The 20778-nt window shown below is 35.3% G+C and overlaps 1 protein-coding gene across 1 annotated transcript in view; it reads right to left on the minus strand.

Moving 5' to 3' along the window:
- The window catches only part of CNTNAP2 (contactin associated protein 2), a 1324851-nt gene that overhangs the window by 873345 nt on the left and 430728 nt on the right, over nucleotides 1–20778 (minus strand). Inside the window, exon 9 of the mRNA XM_008697394.2 lies at nucleotides 2817–2966. Within this exon, the coding sequence (XP_008695616.2) occupies nucleotides 2817–2966 (150 nt within the window). The remainder of the gene's footprint in view (nucleotides 1–2816; nucleotides 2967–20778) is intronic.

Consider the following 20778-nt stretch of genomic DNA (forward strand, 5'->3'; position numbering starts at 1 on the left):
ACAGTAGTTAATTCTCACTTATCTCACTTTTCGGTGACTGATGTCTTTCAGAAGAATCTGAAAGATGTGCATGCAAATTGGCTCAGGTTGATCTATAATTCTGTTCTTCAGATCATTTGTGCCAGAATAACTTGAAACTTAAAATTCTTTATTTTCCCAGCATTCTGCATTGAGTTCTAGGAGTGGGGGCTGAGAATTCTGAAATGTAATAAGTTCCCCTGGTGATTCTCATATATTCCAAGGATTCAGCTAATGAAGATATAACCAAAGACGCATCACGATCATCTGCTGACAGCATTTCCCAATGGCAGACCAAAGACCCAAGAGGGAGAAAGCATGCTCCTAACCACTGGGTTTGAAAACCAAACTCTGTAAAGCAATAGTAAATAGCACACTATGAAGACTTCATATCCCACTCTGTGCCTTAAATTTGTCAGTTATAGCTATGAGGCTACCCATGTAGACAGAAATAGACCAAAACTTGCCTTAAGCATTCAGCATGCTCATCGATGGCCAAAGATATTCCACCGCCATTTGGATGGGCAGGGATTATCAATAGCTTTCCAACTGACTACTGTGATCCATTTTCTATGACAGCAATGAAAACTGTTGGCCAAAAGCCCATCACATTAAATATGTTTTTGCAGGAAAACCAGTTGGGCAACTGGGTTACTTTTTCTCACATCAATAAGCCCCAGTTTAGTCACTTATAAGACATCTTGTCTGACTTCCACCCAACTCATCAAATATTGAGAGCCTTTTTAGAAACATGTAGTTTTTAATTTCCAATGAAAACAATGTAAGATTCAAGACAGAGAGGTCTAGCTCAGGTCCTTTGCTCTGAGTTATCACTCATCATATTATGATGTAGAGCGAGAAACACTCTGGCACAAGAGTCAGAGGTCTTGAGTTCAGGTGCTGGCTACAAATTCAGTGGCAAGTCAGTAAAGCTCTGTGGGCTTCTATTTCTCCTTTTAAACAGCTGGGAGTAAAATGCTTGCCCTTGCTTGTTTTTCTAAGTTTACTAATTCATTCATATTTATTGGTCATCTATATTCAAGGAATTTTTCTAAGACCATGGAGGATATAGCAGGGAATAAAACACACAAGACGACTGCTCTCAAATAGGCTTATTCTAATAATTAGAAATATATATATATATATATATATACACATATAAATATACTGATATAGAAACACTTAAATAAGCAAATAAATGTGAATATTAATAAATATATTTTGAGAAGCAAATATATGTACACATGTTTTTTAAAGTTTAACAAAGCCTTTCCTAAGAATGCAATATATTTTTTAGATCTCATTGCGTGATTCAGGATAAGGAAGTCAATAATCTAGTGAAAGATATATTGATTTAAATAACACATCTAGCACTTTAATAAAAAGCTGCCCCATATTTCATTAATGATAAAAAAAATTCTGGCAGCATACATTTTTCAAATTAAAAAAAAAATGCCCAGGGGCACCTGGGTGGCACAGCGGTTAAGCGTCTGCCTTCGGCTCAGGGCGTGATCCCGGCGTTACGGGATCGAGCCCCACATCGGGCTCCTCCACTGTGAGCCTGCTTCTTCCTCTCCCACTCCCCCTGCTTGTGTTCCCTCTCTCGCTGGCTGTCTCTATCTCTGTCAAATAAATAAATAAAATCTTTAAAAAAAAAAAAATGCCCAGGTCCATGCTTACAACACTTTTTCACATATAGTAGAATTTATTGTTTTAAGAGAATCTTCTTTTTCACTAATTTTTTCATCACTTAAGAACCAAGATATGTGTGGTAAGATGGCTTTCCTGTAAGGCAACCTGTGGTAGGTAGCTTCAAAGACATTCTCAATGCATGTCTCCTCATGTAATCCCTTTCTTTTAAGTGTGCTCTGGATTTAGTGACTCGATTCTACCAAACTGTGTATAACTGAAGTGATGGGATGTCACTTCCAAAACTAGATTATAACAAAACTTCAGCTTCCATCTTGGAAACTTTCTCTCCCATTTACTGGCTTTCCTTTCCTCTCTGCTCCTCTCCCCCGATCTCCTTTCTCAGCCTAATCACCTATGCGAGAGGTGGCTTGAAGAAGACAGGCCTGGAAAATCAGAGCCACATGGAGAAGAACTGAGGTGCCCCAGACAACAGCCAGCACCAACTGTCAACCTCCTGAGTGCACCTTCTTGGAAACATACTCTCTAGCCCTGTCAAGGCTGCAGATGATGCAGTCAGAGTCATGCGCTTGGGCAGAATAACCTCATGAGGGGCCTTGAGTCAGAATCAGCCAACTAAACTGTTCCTGAATTCATGATCTAGAATAACTGTGAGACAGGGGGCCCTGGCTGGCTCAGATGGTGGAGCATGTGACTCTTGATCTTGTATTTGTGAGTCCAAGCCCCATGTTGAGTGGGGAGCCTACTCAAAAAAAAAAAAAAAAAAAAATTCAGGACTACAATAACTGTGAGGCAATGTTTGTTGTTCTAAGCCACTAAGATCTGGAGTAATTAATTACACAGCAATAGGTGACACAAGGATCTGACTCCTGAGGATAGTATTATGAGAATGAATGGATCCAGAATCTCATGCTTTATACTTTGAATATTTGAAATAAACTAGAAGAATATGGTGATATCCTAAGAATACCTTTATCATGAAGAAGAATAAATTTGCCACTCTTTTTAGCTCATGGAATAAGGGTTTGGTTTTTTCCCTGAGATCTACTGAGTCTACTGAATCAAATATAAATACTTCATAATCAATCTTCATTGAAACTCTGTTTCTAGCAAATGTACTAGTTAACCAATAAAAATGGTAGTCTTACCTCCAAAAAAGTACTTCTCGTCAGTTTTAACTTGAAGAGGACTATTAGTTCGAACAGCTGAAGCCTCATCTCCATCGATGGTGAGAATGGCAAAATTTTCCTTAGCTAGGAAACGAACCTCATGCCACTGTCCGTCATTCAACCCAGAACCTGTTAAGTAAAAAAAGTCAATTTATTTTCTAAAGATGGTAGAGTTTAAAACAATTTTCAATACCAACAAGGTCAGAAATTTGTTGGTAAAAATTACTATGTTTTCATCTAGAAAAATTCAGTGCTACTTGCAATTGATATCATGTCTCTTTAATATCTTAAGTGATTCTATCCTCCATTGGACAGATAAGGCATAACAGAACCCAATAAAGTAGGCGAATAGTCATTAATGAGCCATTGGCATACCTGGGAAAATGAATGGAGTGAATAAAGCTGTTTGGGAGGTGATAATGAACTATTTTAACTAAATTACTTATTTTACGATTAGGTTTACTAGAAGCCACTCTCTGATAACAAAACGGATTTATGGTTTTTATCTAATGTCTCTCTGTTTTTAAGAAAATTTTTTGTACTATTATTTTCTCTCAATAACCATGTCTGGCAAGTATATACAGTTTGTAGAAATTAAGAACTAAAAAATATGTGCTAATTAACCACTCATAACCACAGGAAATAATACCTGGGTTATCTGATCATTTACAAACAACATATCTTTATAACGAATTAGGTTCTATTTAAACAAACAAACCAACAAAAATAAATCAACAGCTCCCACTCCTAACAACCATAGTTCACTGTGGCTTAGTACAAAGATCTTCGGAAACAAAAACTCTTTTAAACTCTCCATTAGACAGATAATTACTTTAAGTTTTTGTTAGTTTTGTGCTCATTTTGTAAAGAATAGAAAATTAAGGAGCAAACAAGGAGATCAGCCATTGAAAATAAGCATCTGGAAAGATCTTAAGAAACACTAAGACAGAGACAGAGAGTGGAGTCTAAGAGGGTCAGAGTGGCTTTCTTTGAACTTATAAAGGCCTGGGCTCTGGCAAAGGGAAGGGATTTTGTCCCAGGCCAGACAGAATAATTTAGAATCCACAGGAAGAAGTTACTTGAAGATACATTTCAGATTCATAAAAGAAAGAGAAGCCTCGCAAGCAAGGTAGCTAAAAATGAAATGAGAGCAAGTCAATGAAGCACAAAGCACAAATGACAGCTCCAAGCCTCTGATCAGAGGCCTGCAAACGAGTTCATAGGCCAAACCTGGCCTGCACTGTCCGTTCTTGCATGGCCTGAGAGCTAAGAGTAGTTCTCACATCTTTAAATAGTTGAAAACACATAATTATAACAACAATAATAAAATATATAAAATTGAAATTTTAGAGCCCACATAGTTTTGTTAAATGCAGCCACACTCATCTGCTTACATACTGTCTTGCTCTACAAAGCCAAAGTAGTTGTTACAGAGACTTGTTATCACTCACAAAGCCTAAACTATTTACTCTGTGGTTCTTTGCAGAAAAAGCATAAACTTTTGGTTTGCTTATACTATTAAACAAAAATACGATTTTAATGAGAAAAATTAAAGCCTGTTGGAGCTTATAAGATTGCCACATATATGGAGTATTTACTGCTGTTACACTGGTAAATATCATTACAAAAACCACACCTCAGGTATTTTTTTTTTTTTAGGGTTTTCAAATTTTAATTTAGAAATACATATTCAACAGATTTTATTTCAATGGAGGAAAACAGAAAATCCCTGCTTTAAAGTAATTAATACTGAATAACCTCCAAGTTACAAAAGGTATAATATATATGCACAATTTTGTACTGTGAAATTACTATGTAAATGTAAAGTCTTATTCTAAAATTAAAATCAGTTAGCTGTCAGACAAGTAGTAGTGTTTCCTGAAATATTTCCTTCTCAAGTAGGTTACATCAGGGTTCTCCCCCAGAACAGAGGCACAGAAGACTGTATCTTCACCATAACATTTTCCTGTAGAGTACAAAACTGGGTTTAGAGTTGAGTAAGCATAGAAGTGCATGGTTTTGGGTTTTGCCTTTATAATGTGATGAGCCCTACTTTGAAATGCAATTTTGGGGCATGGATCCCAAGGACATCAATGTTAGAAATGTTCAATCTCAAAATCTAATTCTAAATAATCACACATCCAGAAAAGGTCACTTATAAAACACCATCAGCTGACATCTTTCTGTTCTAAACAGTAGACCAGAATGCCTTTCTAAAAATTCCTGTGAACATTTCTCCATCAGACAATTAATTTACAAACGAACAGCATCAGCTAAATTGTTCATAGCAAAAGGTCTATTATTCCAATCAGATAAAAATAAAAAGGTTATTTTTTTTCAAGAAACTTAATTACTAGAGAAATAAAAAATTCAGATAAAAGCAGGCTTGTTGATAACAACCACTGCTGCATCTGAGCTTAAACTGTGATTTCTATTCATTTTAATTCCAACTATTATTTTGTACTTTTAATCTTCAAGAGGTATGCCTTAGCAATCTATGATATGAATAGGCTCCCAGATACAATGAAGTTCAATACTTCAATGGGGAAAGAATGATCTACTTGCTCAAAAGAAAATACGCTACTTTAAAAACATTTTCTTCATCCACATGTTATAAAAACTAATAGCCTGAAGTCTTTTTCTAGAGCAGAATCTAACTGCATTAGCTCTGTGGATGTATTTAAAGATACAGTGTTTAAGCTCTATATGCTAGTTACTCTGATAAGTCCTTGCATTTGATTCATTTAGAATTCACACTAAGTGTTTTAGGAATTACTGCCTCAAATAAATTGGTAAGAAAACTGAATCTAATAAAGTTCAAGTATCTCATAGTTAATAAATGGCAGAAGTTAGAATTGAAATGCAGACATATCTATTTGCAGAGGCTCAATTCTTACAAACAAAAACCAAAAACAAACCAGACAGCAACAAAACATGTCATATAACCTCTGTGCATCCAAGATCAGGGTTCACTTACACTATGTGCATGCGCGTATGCCTGCTCGTACACACACACACACACACACATTTCCACAGCCACCACACCTGGGCAGAGCTCAATTTCCGGGATGTCCTTGTCTCCTGTAACAGGATGGTAAATAACTGACACACCATCCAGTTTCATTTGCTAACTTTCAGCATTTGCACCATCAGGTTTTTGTGGTACTGGAATCCCCTCCATGCTACATGTCTTTTAGTATTTTCTTACATCAATGGTTTTCCCCTACAATTGTAATTAAAATTGAAATTTTATATTAAAAGTATGAGACTCAAGATCTAGCATTTTCTCTGAGGAACGTTAGAATTAGCCCATGAATATTCACTTAAATCATTTTCATACTTTGTGAAACTCTGAGCAAATAGAACTTTGTGTTCACTCTTTTTACGTAAGGACTAAAATTTAAAAAATATATATGTGACCTCCCCTGCAAACTTGCTCCAAATTTGTTTTGCCTTTATCATTTCCTGGACCATCTGTTACTTGGGGGATATGGTACGGAATTAGTTTCACTTCAGAAAAGCTATAAGGAATAGCGTCTTTACAGTGTTTTTTAAAAAGGAACAGTTTTGTTTAGCAAATTTTAATTCATATGAAATTGAACATTAATTAAATTTAAGAGCTTTTGGAATTCAGTATTTGAAATCCACTCAGAATACCACAGTTGACCAGACCATTGCTACAAGATAGGTACTTAGAATAAGTATCAATACATTTATTCAGAAAAAAAAAAAGTATCATCATCTCAAGTTTTATCAGAAATTTGTGAGTCACAGGGGCACTTGGGTGGCTCAGTTGGTTAAGTGTCTGCCTTCGGCTCAGGTCATGATCCCAGGGTCCAGGGATGGACATTGGGACCCCTGCTTGGCAAGGAGTCTGTTTCTCCCTCTCCATCTGCCCCTCTCCCTATTTGCACTCTCTCGCTTGCTCACTCGCTCATTCTCTCTCAAATAAATGGACGAAATCTTAGAAAAGAAAAAAAAAATTGTGAGTCATAAATAACAAAGAACACATTAACAAACAGGATGAAAGCAGTACTTTTCATTTGCTGTTAAAGACATGGTATTCTTCCACTCACTGTTCTAGAGCCCATGAATATCCCAGGAAACAGAGAGACTCACCAGGGACCCATACTCCTGGAAGCAGGGGGTCCTAGTGGCTGCACAGTGGCTAGGGAACAGTCCAAAAAAGAAGGATGCTAGTTACTAATACTTAGAAAAGACCCCCATGTCTCATATGGCTGGCACTTCCTGAGACCTCATATGTGTGTGGCACTACGAATGCACAGTCTATATGTTAGTGTGTTGACTCTTCCTGACAGTAAGCAGGAAGACAGCAGGATGGGAAACAGCATGAGGTGAGGAGGACCGGTGCCGGAGCCAGGCTGCCTGCGTTTGCTCTGTTCCTTGCCAACCAGGGCACTTTACTTAACCACTCCGTGCCTCAGGCTTCTCTTCTCTAAAATGAAAATAACACTATCCAACTCATGGATTTGTTTTGAGGAGTAGATTAATTAGTATTTCTATAGCACTAAAACCGTGCCTGGCACCCAAGAAGCACTATATTTATATCCATTTCATTATGTCAAAATTTTTTTTAAGTTTTGATGACTTTCATTTTATAGAGAAGGAAGCTAAGACTTAAATTTATTATTTTGGGGGAGATTACAAATATTGGTGTAGTTATAAGTAAGCTCTCTAAACAAGACAGTAATAAAGTAAGTCTTAAAACGTGGAATCATAAATGACGAGACAACTGAAAAAAAGTGTGTCCTATGCTAATGGGCACTTGAAGCTTAGAAAAATAATGTCCAGTGTCCAGTGACAACACTGGCCGTAAAAAAAATTCCTGTGTACAAACAACTTAGAGATGATGATGATTTGTTTTGAAAAACTGTGTGTGATGACTCACGGTTGTGACAAAGACAGTGATGTTAAAGCTGCATGTGAAGAAACTGGAACAAAATTATTTCCGAAAAGTGAGAGCAGAAAATATACTTCCTAACTTATTTATGTATATAATTTTAAAAACATAGTCATTATGTAAATATTATACATATATTTACTTATAGAACTAAAAGTTTTTACACGCAAGTTAGTTAAAAGGTACTCTTAATTATCTTGCTGAAAAAATGGGGGACTGCCCTATGTTTGGGGTCATATTCTATTCAGGCACACATGTACCATGTCCTCTTTGAGACTGAGAAAGCATTCAGAGCCCAGGAGTGTCCAACTTACAGACTCACCCTCAGAGGGGCAGAGAGCCTAAAGGACAGAGCAGGGATTCGGGAGTCAGACCATCTGGAATACACACCTCATTTCTGCTCACTTAATAGCCAGACCTTCAGCAATTTAGCCTGTCCCGGTTCTCTTACCTGTTAAATGGGACTAATAAAAGTATCTACCTCAAAGGGGTCTTGCAATGATTATGTGTAAATATGTTGTCATTTAGAGAAGTGCTTGACACATAGTTAGCACTCAGTAACTCCTGTTTCTTACACCGTCAGTGAGCCCAGCTCTCTAAATATCAAGTCGGGTTGTTGTTTAATTCTATAAGCATTAACTATTATAAAATGATTAAAAATTGATTTTCTTTATGAACAAATATCCTCCTCCCCCATATAAATCCAATCATGCAATATCAGTGGTGAGGAATTTGGGGATTTGGTAGGGTAGCTGATTGTATCTCTTCTTAATATCAGGGTCAACAATTTTTAAGCTAATTTAAGCCAACTTTGAGCTACATAATAATCAGTCTTATTCTTTCATTGTTAAGGCCTGCTTTCTCCTCTCCAAATTGTGTGTGTGTGTATGTGTGTGTGTGTATGTGTGTGTTTTAACTAGATTATTCAATAGATATGGTTCTGAAAAAAACAAAAAAAAACCTGATAATGGTTCACTGAATGTTTGTGAAGTATTTCCAAAAATAAATATAATTCCAAGCAAGGACTTCCCATGGTGACTAATTTTGAGAAGACTGATATAAACTGGAGTACATTTATTCCAAAGTATTTGTGTTTTAAAAATATATCACTTTGATGTAATTTTTACACTTAATGTTTATTTGATCTTACTTTATAATTGATACCTCCAGTTATTAATTCCTAACAACCAAAACTTTTCAACTGTATATTCTAAAAGGAAACATATTTTTACAAAGAGAGTTTTTAACATAAAACCAACATCTCTGAAACCATATTCCAGCTTCTGGTCTTAATTTTTTTTTCATAAGATAACTAAATTGTTTTATAATATTTTCGCTTACATTTCTCTAACTTATAATTGTTAGAAAAACTTGTTTTGTATGCAGATGTAACATGTTAATGAAGCATATTCTAGCTAGGCAGTCTTCCTAATGGTATTATTTTTTAAAGTAAGGCTCTTGAGGTGGTTACACTGATAGAATAAGAAGAAACAGATGTTTCTCTTATTAGAGACAAGAAGAAGAGACTAGTTTAATGAATATTGAAAAAAAGAAAGTATTTAAAATATAGTAGCAAACCAAGATGCAACATCTGTTTGAAAATGCTTCAAATAAAATTACAATGACTGGAATTTCAAGTCTTTGCTCAGTATTCAATCTTAAGGGAAAAATTTCCTAGGATATGAATCCATCTTTAGGCAGTTACAGTATTCTGATGTGCTACTGACAGATCTCAAAAGTTATCAATTATCCATTTATGTAATAAAAAAGTAAAAAGAGAATGTATCTCTTTATAAATATGCCATGCACTATTTCTTATATTATCTATAAATTCCATATCATAAGAAACTTGATCTCACTTAACCTTGCTCACTTTTACGTGCCAATACAAACCACATCGTAAAGATGATCACTTGTGGTCAGACAGAACATGTAATAAGGTGCCTGGGCAGGCAAAGTTCTTTTATTTTTGTCAGCTGAAGAAACTGCCAAATGCTTTCCTCTATAGGTACAGACCAAAAGTCACTTCGCAACATGTCTTTGTCTTGAAAGAGCCACTTGAATGGAATCTTTAAGACAGATAAATACATACAGGAAAGCATATTGCATGAAATTTTTTATTATTGTGTTGTTAGTCATCAGGGAAATTAAAACCATAATGATATACAACTTTCCACCCACTTCAGGGGTTCAAAACTAAAAGAACTAGCTAAGATCAGGATCAATTTGAACTCATACACTGTCAGTGAGATGTAAAATTGTATAACCACTTTGAAAAATTCTTTGGCAGCTCAGTTTTGTTTTTTCTTTAATAAAGTTAAACATATGTTAATCCTATCACCCAGCAATTCCCCTCCTAAATATTTACTCACTCTAATCAAAATATATGTTGCAAAAATATTGCAAAAGAATGTTTTGGCAGCTTTATTTCTTACAGGTCTAAACTGAAAATAATGCTATATCCACACAGTGTATTTGTATTTGTATTTGTATTTGTATTGAATTTTTAAATTCAATACAAAGAAATGTTGCTAAGTAATAAAAAAAAAAAGAATGAACTAGTGGTACAAACAACATTTTTTTGCCTGAAAGAATGTAGATAACAAAAAATAACACTGACTGAATCCTTATGTATGAAATTCCTGAAAAGCAAAACTAACCAGCAGTGATAGAAATCAGGCCAGTGGTTTGGTTGCCCACGAGGGAGGTGCAGATGGGAATGGACAGGGGAGTGGTAGAAGGAAACTCTCTGGAAACTCTCTGAGGTGATGAACACGTTTCCTATCTCCACTGGAGGCTGGGCACGTTATGTATGTGTATTTATCAGTACCCACTGAACTGTACATTTAAGATCTGTGCATTTCACACACAGCTGATTCTCATTCGTGGAGCCAGTATTTGTGAGTTCGCTTACTTGCTAGTATTTATTTGTAACCCCAAGTCAATACATGTACTTTCATGGTTATTCACAGACTTGAGCATGCATAGATCAGGAGAAAATTTGAGCCATTTGGTACAAGTTCCCAGATGAAGTCAAAAAAGGCAGCACTCTGCCACCTTGGTTAAGCTTTCATCCTGTTACCAAGTGTTCTTTCCACTGCATATTTAATACCATGTTTCTCCCATTTTTGTGGGTTTTTTGTTGTTGTTGTTGATTTTGTTATTTAAAATGGTCCCTGATGGTAAAATATGTGATGAGGATATAAGAGTACACTTATCATGATGAGCACATAGTAATGTATAGAATTGCTGAATCACTATAATGTACACACACACACACACACACACACACACATCAACCAATCAATAAAAATAAAAAAAGGTCCCTGAATGCAGTGCTGAAGTGCTGGTTAGTGTTCCTAACATCAAGAAAGCTGTGACATGTCTTACAAAGAAAAAGGATGAATGTTAGATAAGCTTCTTTCAGGTACAGGTTATAATGCTGTGGGCTGTGAGTTCAATGTTAATGAATCAATTATATGCATTAAACAAGAGAACTTTAAACAGAAACACACAAAAAGCAAGGTTCTGTACTGCTCAGCTGATGACAATGTTGTGACCAGAGGCTTGCAGGAACCTAACCCTATATTTTTTATAGGAGCAGTAGTTCAATATTCACTAATTCAGTGTTTGCAATGCCTACAGAGAACGTAACTACCATAAGTAATAAAGAACAACTGTATGTAATTTTTACTTCAAAAATATAAAAAACATTTTTTAAAAGAATTGGAAGTAATAATGATACTCTTTTTTAAATTCAACTGAATTTTATTCAAGGCCTGTTTTTTGCTTTGTTTTCCCAATTATCGAACAATGAGAAACCCAATGTATAACATGCCATTATTTTCTATTAAACAAATAAACCCCAATTAGACTCTGTATTAATATGTTAAGCTTTTAGAGGCCAATATTTTAGGATGTTAAAAAAAATTAAGTAACTACCCCCAGGGCTACATTTTCATATAAAAATCTCTAATAATTTTCTTAAGCATTACTGATTCCCAGCGAAAAGTCAAATACCACTGTACTTCAAAATATCTTATTCAAAGCTTTATGATTATTCTATGGTCACTTTTCTCTTGAGATAACCTTCCAAAGAACATAACTTAAGTAAGAATATGGCTATGGAAATACTCAACTTCAAAAAATCTTGTCAATTCAGGATTCTAGTTTATTCACTAATTCTGAAAGATTCATTCATTCAGTCACTCATTCATTTCAGTATTTGATCTTGCCTTGAATATAAAATGTAATACAAGCTGCACTGAAGAAGAAGTTATTGCTAATTTCAAAGAGGGTTTCAATTCATAAGATTTCTGATTAATGTGCACATAGAGATAAAACCAAAGATATAGTGTGATACTGCACTTAAGAGTCTAGGTGTCACTCTCACATAGATTCAAATGCCAACTACATTGTTCATCTATAAATATGTACAGTACCTACTGTTTCCCAAGCACCACGTTAGCATTGAAGATACAGAGGTAAGTAAGTCAGATGTGGTCTCTGCCGTAGAAAAATCTAGCTATTTTATTTTGAGGCAATTACTAAGCCTCTCTGCAACTTGGTTTCCTCACTTTTAGAGGAAGATGTAGTACTATGTCAGAGAGTTGTTATAAATAATGTATGAGCCATACTGTGTGTGAGCCACCTGATACTATCAATAGCTAGTAGCAGCTTTTATTTTATCATTACTATTTTTGTTATACATGTACAAAGGCAAATGCATGTATGTATAAAGAAAAAGTACTTCCAAGGTTTTACAAAAGGCATATATTACATTTTGTGGGTTGTATGTGTATCTGCATAGGGCAGATAAAGACAATATTGAGGAATGGCATCTTACATGAGTTTTGAGTCATAAATAAAGGGTTTTTATAAATGCTTTTCATCTATAAAACAAGATGTGCTGAAGAAAACACAGAAACTCAAAAAAGTATACTGGAGGGAAAAAAAGATTCATATCATCAAGAGACATCACACTTAATACCTGGTGTATTTTATTCTAGTTTTTACCATAAAAACCTGCAAACCTTGTAGATTACTTTGATGCTATAGTTGAAGAATGGAGAAAAGTATAAAAGGGACAAGCAGCAACAATCATCATCTCCTAAATTCTCTGACTTCCCCAGATGGGGGAAACTTGACAGTCCTGTCTTCTCAGCCTAACTTTTCAGCATTTCAGGAGAATAACATGGAGATTTACCTCCACTAGCTCAAGCTCTCCTAGAGTTCCACTCCAAAGAATTACTTACATTCTTTCACTCATTTATAGTTCTCCTGCTGCATGACTGGCATTGTTTAGGCACCAGGATATAACAGTGAAGAAGACAGACAAGGTCCTGCCCTCAGAGAGCTTACGTTCTTGTGTGCAGAGACAGATCATAGGCAATAACTAGCAGGGTAACAGTACAATTTCAGGTATGGTAAATGTTATCACAGAAATCAAACAGATGTCATGATGGAGAGAATTGTGGGGCTTGATAAGATTGTTTGACAAGGACAGAACCCTCTGAGGAGGGGACAGTCAAGCTGAAACCTGAAGGACAAGAGGTCAGTCACATGGCGATTTCATGCAAAAGCCCCAAAGGAAAAAATACTTGGTGTATTAGAGTCCCAGGCACTAATATGACTACAGTGGTTAGCGTACAGAGATTAAGAGGGCAGGACTGAGGAAATGAGAACAAATAGAGAGGCAGAGGTATGATAAGTAAGGGCCTTGTGAGCTGTAATTAGAAAATTACTTATTAAGTGTGATAGAAAACCTTTCTTATGTCTTACACGGAAAGTGCCATGGTGCTGTTTCCATTTTAAGGATATACTCTAGCTACTATAAGTTGAGTGGATGTAGGGAGGCAAGAGTGAAAGCAGGGAGACCTCTTAGAAAGCTCGTACAGTAGTGAGGACAAGAGATGATGGAGATGTGGACAGAGGTTAGCACTGGAGAAAAGTGGTCAGATTGGTCATATCTTTTAGAGATACCACTGACAGATCTTACTCAATTGGTGATCAAAAGTTTGAGAAAGATGAAGATTTGTGACTGAAGCATTTGAGTGGAAGTGAATGTCATTTAAATAATGGGATCCTGGGGAAGGGAGGTAATGTTGGGTATAACTATTAGACATGTAAGGAGAGATGGCAGGCAAGTACTTGCATAGTTGTGTCTGGAACTCAAGAGACAAGTAAGGTCTGGACATAGAAATCTGATGCCACAAGCATAAGGCCTGAGACTAGATAAGCCTACCTGGAGAGAACATGGAGATAAAGAGGACAGTTTAGTCTGAGTCTTGGCATGCTCTAAAGTTAGAAATTGGAAAGAGGAGGACAGGGTAGGAAATAAGACTGAGAAAGAGTAGCCAGTAAAACAGGAAATAAACCAGGATAATGTGCTGTTAAGGGAGAGACTATTCAAGAAGAAGGGAAGCTTCCAAGAGAGGATGCCTGTGAGCTATCAAGTAAAATGATGACAGGAAGTGGACACTAGATTTGGGAGTAACGGAGTTCAATGGTAACTGGAATGGGCTGAGGGGGACATGGCAGGTGAGGAGTGCAAAAAGTGAACATATAGAGTCCTTGAATAGTTGGGTTACACAGGAGGAGAATTTTGAGTAATAGTCTATGCTGAAAATCTGAAGAACATTATGAATCCTAAGAAAAATCCTTATTCATATATCCAAAATATGTTTGTAATTTCAGGGGTGTGCCTCCTCTTTCAGGTTCAGAACCTGGTTTATATAATTCATCATCTTTTAATTGCATCACTGACTTTACTGGGCAATGAAAATACCATCAATTCATTTATGCTTTTCAGATTCATTACTTTTCTTACATTCCAGTTTTTCCATTTAATGGCTTATTGGTTATATTTTCTGTTCCTTAATTTTTAAAATAAATATGCCAGTTAATTGGTTTTAAACTTAAATATTCATTGTTAATTTTTATATTCACTGTTTTGTATTTGTCTTAGATAGCAATTGTGGTTGGGAAATGATTCCTAAACCACTTGGGGAAAATGAGCTATTTTCATTATTATCATTATAATTTATTTCTTAAATCTAAATTGACTGAAGTTGTATTTAGTCCTTTATCTTTGTTCCGCATACGTTTCAGATAAACTGAAATATCCTACAATTTTCTCTAAAGGCACAAAATCAGCCTTGTTTACAGGAAATTGACACTGTCCAAATGGCAAGGACATTCAAATCAATTTTTCTTTTTCTGAGGGTATTCCTATCAGAAACACTGTATTGGATAAAATAAATAAATAAATAAATATGATGATTCCTGGCCTCAAGAAGTTTGCCTTATTGTGCCAGCTAATAAGATTTAAATATCTCATGTATTTCTATAATTTTTAAATATTTTTATAATTTCTATGAATCATTTCCCTGTATTTTATAAACTAGAGTTGCATGGCACAGGGAAAATAAATAAATAAGAAATAAGTTGGGAAGACAGACTGTAGCTGAGATGATTTTGGTACCCAGCTGGGGATTTTTATTAAACAGGAGATAATCCCAAGTGTAAGCATTCTCTTGTTTTCATAGTCTAACTGTAACACATTCTTCAACATCTGTTGATCCCCATCTTCCTGGGTGGCATAGCCCTGCCAGAGAGGTACTACAATGATTACAGTGCCTCAGCTCTTCCACTTCCCAAAGGCACACAGTTCCTGTCCTTGTGCACATTAAGGAGAATATATTGCTACATGATGCTATTGGTTAATGACTGTTTGTCTATTCCATCACATCCGCATTATAGAAGTAATGCAAAAAGAGTATCTGAGAGAAAGAATGATAGGAGCCCATAAATGAAGATAATAATGGCAATTTATCTTAGGTTAATCTCTGAAACATTTTCTCATTTTTTCTCTAAATTTTGATAATAAAACAAATTAAAAGCTTAAAATTAACATTGCCAGAATTTAAGGTGGGTTTTCTCTAAAACTAGATATAGCACAAAATTCCCTCTTTCTTTCTAAATATTTTTCCATGTCTTGGCTTTATAATAAGCATACAGAACAGTGAATTTAAGTGGCTTTGATTAAAATAAAGCCTTTTTATATCTGTGTATGCTGGGTAACTCCAGTGAGAGAACCACTTTTAAGTTAGAGAGGTTATCCAGCCACACAGAGGCTCAGAAATTCCTGAGTTCAGAGAATAATCATGATCAGAGTCCTGGCATAAAATAGACATCTTAAAATATTATGTTCAGGAACAATCCTTTATAATTTGAATGTAAATCTTTATTTTTAAATTGCACCATAAAACGCATAATAAAACCATAGTTTCTCATGTCAAGAAATTCTGCATTACCCCCCTTTTACTGTTTTTATACCTGTCAATGAATAATTTTCCATCCTTACTCAAAGACTAGATAATGTACTTAGATAATGTACCTCGGCCATAGACATAGGCAAAAATTCAGTCCCTACCCTTTACAAGTAGTTATTTTTCTGCCAACCTCTCTACTACTTGTTTTACTACATGATTCCTAGCGTGACAGACAGTCTCTGTGCATTTCAGCTCAATGGTGTTTCCTCCAACTGGACTACTAATGAGCACTGAACCACAAAGGGCAACATCTCCAGGTATTTATGAACTAGTCTCTTCTGCAATTTTCAATTCAATGACAATCCTTTTTAAGTGTCAGCTGCCTTTTGGTAATTTTTCTCACTCTTAGTGGCGAAAGAGGAGTGGGAGGTGGGGGATTGGGATAGGCTGGTGATGGGGGCACATATTGCATGGAGCACTGGGTGTTATATGCAAACAATGAATCATGGAACACTACATCAAAAACTAAGGATGTACTGTATGGTGACTAACATAATAAAAAAATTTAAAAAAAAGAGTGGGAAAATGCTACAGGTGAGTGCATTAAAATAAAATTTATATAACTAAAATTTCATATATATTTAGGTTATGAATTTATTCAATTTATCCCTTCTTGTGAATTTTAACCTGTATGTAATAGGCATCAGAGAAGAAAAATTAAAAACAGTATGTTAAAAATAATATTTTTATCAAAGCATAAATTTTTAAAGCCGCTGATTTAATATTTAGTGTGCTTTCAGGACTAGTACTATGTACATAACACCAGTGTGTGGGCCCTTGTATATATGTGTGCACAGATATGTGATATTTGCTACAAGATACATAGGATTTTAGTGCAGTGTAATGCACTAAAGTACAGCTGGGTTCAAATTTGGATAGCATGATAGCATAAACACTATTAGTATGTGAGCAAATAACTTTAGCTCTCTGGCCTAGAAATTATCAGTAAAATGAATGATTCATACCAGCAGATTACAAGATCCCTCTCAGCTCTAGACACTTAAACTAAGACTGAAATACATTCAGGGATACACGGATATAGAAGGAGTAGAGAAACCAGTGATAATGTATCTATTTGGGAAAAAATGCTATATTAGATGATACATAAAGCACATTAATGAAATACATACTTCTAAAAGTAAGTTGCATATTTTAGTCCATAAATCTGTACTTGCTCTGCTGGATAACTCTAAACATTAAACACAATGATCATAGAATACCCAACGTAGATAAAGAGACTTCACCTGGGATATAAAGAGAAGAATCCATCCTGAAAATAGGGAGATAGTCATTTGATTTTTATATGTTTGATAGAATTTTATACTACAGGTAGAAGGTGGGAGCTACAGGTAGCTTCACGGAATCTTGGGGTAAATGGACAAAGGACAAACCTAGGAGGTAGAGCATGTGCCACAGAAAGAACTATGATCTTTTACTACTTCAAATCTGAGAGGGAATTCTTTGTCATTTCTGTGATTTAACATAAGTAATTGGAGTCCCAGAAAGCACTGGAAAACTGAAGACAGAGGTAAAGTTTTTAGCAGGAGCGTTTATTCCTTATTGCAGAAATTCTCTAGAATACTGAAAATGGGTTAGAAGACGTCACCCCTCCAGTGATATCCCACAAAGGGAATTATCTTAGGGAATTTATGGTAGATTAAAAGCCTTATAGCACTAAAGTTCTATGATATAGATGAGCATTTATCATTTTCGTATTAACAGGGCATGTCCTAGCTAAAGATAATATTAGTGAAATCCATACATAGATTCTTTTTCTTATAGCACAATTGTATTTTTTAGTAGTTATTTATTGAACATCGTTTAGCATTGGTTGCTAGATAGACAACCCTCTGTTAACATCAGTTACTAAATTTGGAAGCAATCTGGGTGTTGGTCTTGATCTGAGTGGGCTACATAGGAGTGTACTCAGTTTTTCAAAAAAATGCACTGAGCTGTTCACTCATGATCTGTGCATTTCCTATATGTACAGCATATTTCAATAAAAGTTAAAAATAAGAAATGAGTCTATATAATGTGTAACCTAATGGAAATATCTTTCTTTTTTTTAAGATTTTATTTATTTATTTGACAGAGAGAGAGACAGCCAGCGAGAGAGGGAACACAAGCAGAGGGAGTGGGAGAGAAAGAAGCAGGCTCCCAGCAGAGCAGGACCCTGGGATCACGCCCTGAGCTGAAGGCAGACGCTTAAGGACTGAGCCACCCAGATGCCTCCCTAATGGAAATATCTTAAAAATTTAGAAAATGCTGAAGCCACTTTTATCTTTAGTGTCATTACACAGATGTGTAGAAAAGCCATCAAAAACTTAGGAAGCATACACACAGTTGCAGAATATTAAAACAATAGTAATTAAGGAAAAAACCTGAGAGCTATCAATGTCACTAATTTAACATGAATTATGGTGCATTAGAAAAAAAGATATTACTGGGATCTATGAGAAGCTGTACAAAGACTTCATACAGATTCTGAGGCGGATTCTGGGACATTTCAAGAGCTTTAAAAGGTAATGACACTTTTTAAATTATGTTTCATTTCATTTCTACACTTAAAGGCTTTCCCTTTTTTAATTAACTTATCAACTAGAATTATAGCCCTTTGATGTCCCACAGATAGCAGGGACTATAAACTGTTTTAATTCATAGAGCAAAAAAAAAAAAAAAAAAAAAAAAAAAAAAAAAAAAACCAACAAAGAAACCAAAAACAACAACAAAAAAAACTCTGATATAAAAATATTTACTTTTTCTTCCTTTTGCTTTCTCTCGAAGTTGTAATATAGTCTATCATCTTCCCTTTATTTAAAATTTCTCTCTTAAGCTTCCTTCATTCCCATTTTTCTTGAGCTCAGCATGTCTATGTCTCTTAGATAGAAAGGTATAACCAGATGATTCAAATATCCTAATGGTCAGATCTTGCATGTTCACTACCACCATCATTCATTTAGTTGGAAGGTTCTCAATCTTTTTTCTGCTCTCAAATATCTGAGAGAGAATAATTTCATCAGAAACTATGGCTCACAATGGGAGTTATTCTCCATGACAGGTCAAGACCTTCAGGGACGGGGTTATACATTTGAAAAAGCATACATCACTTGAAAAAGGAAACTCATGTGGCTGGGAACTGACTTACATAGACTATACAATATCCATATTATACATCTAGTATGTATTCTATATACTATATTCTCTTTAGAGAATATATTCTAAGACTAACAGCTAAAGCCAGTGCTCCCTTTGTATCTAGCTCGATTTTTAACAAGTGTACTAAGTATTCATACCCAATCACAAATACCCAAAGTAAAGCCACAGTCTCTGAAAAACATGGAGGCATAAGAAGGCACAGATTTCAGGGAGAAGAAGGTGAAACAGTGAGCCAACATTAGCTGTTTAAGTAGCTCTTGGTAGACAGTGAAGTAGCTCTAAAGGAGCCTTTGGACTCTAACCTCTCTCCCTTTGAAAGAAGGGGTCCTGTCCTCCTTCAACAGAGATTTCATGGGAGGACATCTGTGTGTTCGTGGGTTTAGAGGGTGGTGAACTCCAAATGCCAGTAGCCAAGCTGCCAACGATCACATAAGTCAGAGCCAAGAGAAGGAACTCTCGGTCAATTCACTAGAAACCAGTTCAAAAATAATTATCCAGAGAATCAATTGGTGAATGACTAATTCACCAAATTCATCAGATTTACCAATATATCAGGTAATTGTGTTAAGAAATAGTATTCTTGAATATATTCTATGATTATGAATATTCTAGTCTTATGAATATATTCATGAATATATTATCTTAAGGGTTGTTCAATTTATCAAAAGCTAAGGGTCACGGGTTTAATCTTTTCATGAATATATTCATGAAGAACATATCATGAGGAATATAGTTATGAACTAAATCACCCCATGACTATAGTAAAAGAGCATATATTCAGTGAATTCTTTCATTCATTTATTCAATACTATGTGCCATGCAATGTCCTAGACACTACAGCTATATCCAAATCAAAACTTCTGACCCCACAGAGCATAGATTCTTAGTAATTTTTGTCTTTAAACAAAAATAATCTTAAATAAGATTTGGCAAACAGATTTTGTAATTTTGGTGAACTCACCTGTGTCTAAGAAAAATAGTCCTAAGTGATATTGGGGACTACCTACAGGGAATGCTTGTGATTTGTTAAAAAAATCTTGTACTACATGTTTATTATATTGGTCTTTATCAGCTTTTATTTGTTGTGAACTTTGAAAAAAGTAACACATAAACATTTTAACACAAATAACTACTTTGGTTAACCAGCACTACTTCCCATTTTGAAAATGAGCAAATGAGCAAATCAAGACTCACAAAGGTAGGAGACTTGTAAATATCAAGTAGTTAGTTGAAAACCTGGGACCCACCTTTGTGGATTTCAAGTCAAAGATTTTCTCCCACTGCCCAGAGATGCCACTTATCAGTATTACAACTTAAGATTCTGATAGCTGAGTGTAGTACTGGTTTTTCATCAGATTTCAAAAATAACAATGATACTTCTGTGTCATCAGATTTATATTACCCACCAGCTTTATCTTTTTTGAAGCAAATTGTGGTAGAAATACGTCAGAGCAACTTCTATGTTAAAGCATGAAAATAAGGTTAATGTGAGTATAATAGTTATTGTCACTAATTCTTATTTTTATTAAGC

The sequence above is a fragment of the Ursus maritimus genome, unplaced genomic scaffold (genome assembly GCF_017311325.1).
Source record: "Ursus maritimus isolate PB19 unplaced genomic scaffold, ASM1731132v1 scaffold_3, whole genome shotgun sequence".
Lineage (NCBI taxonomy): Eukaryota > Metazoa > Chordata > Mammalia > Carnivora > Ursidae > Ursus > Ursus maritimus.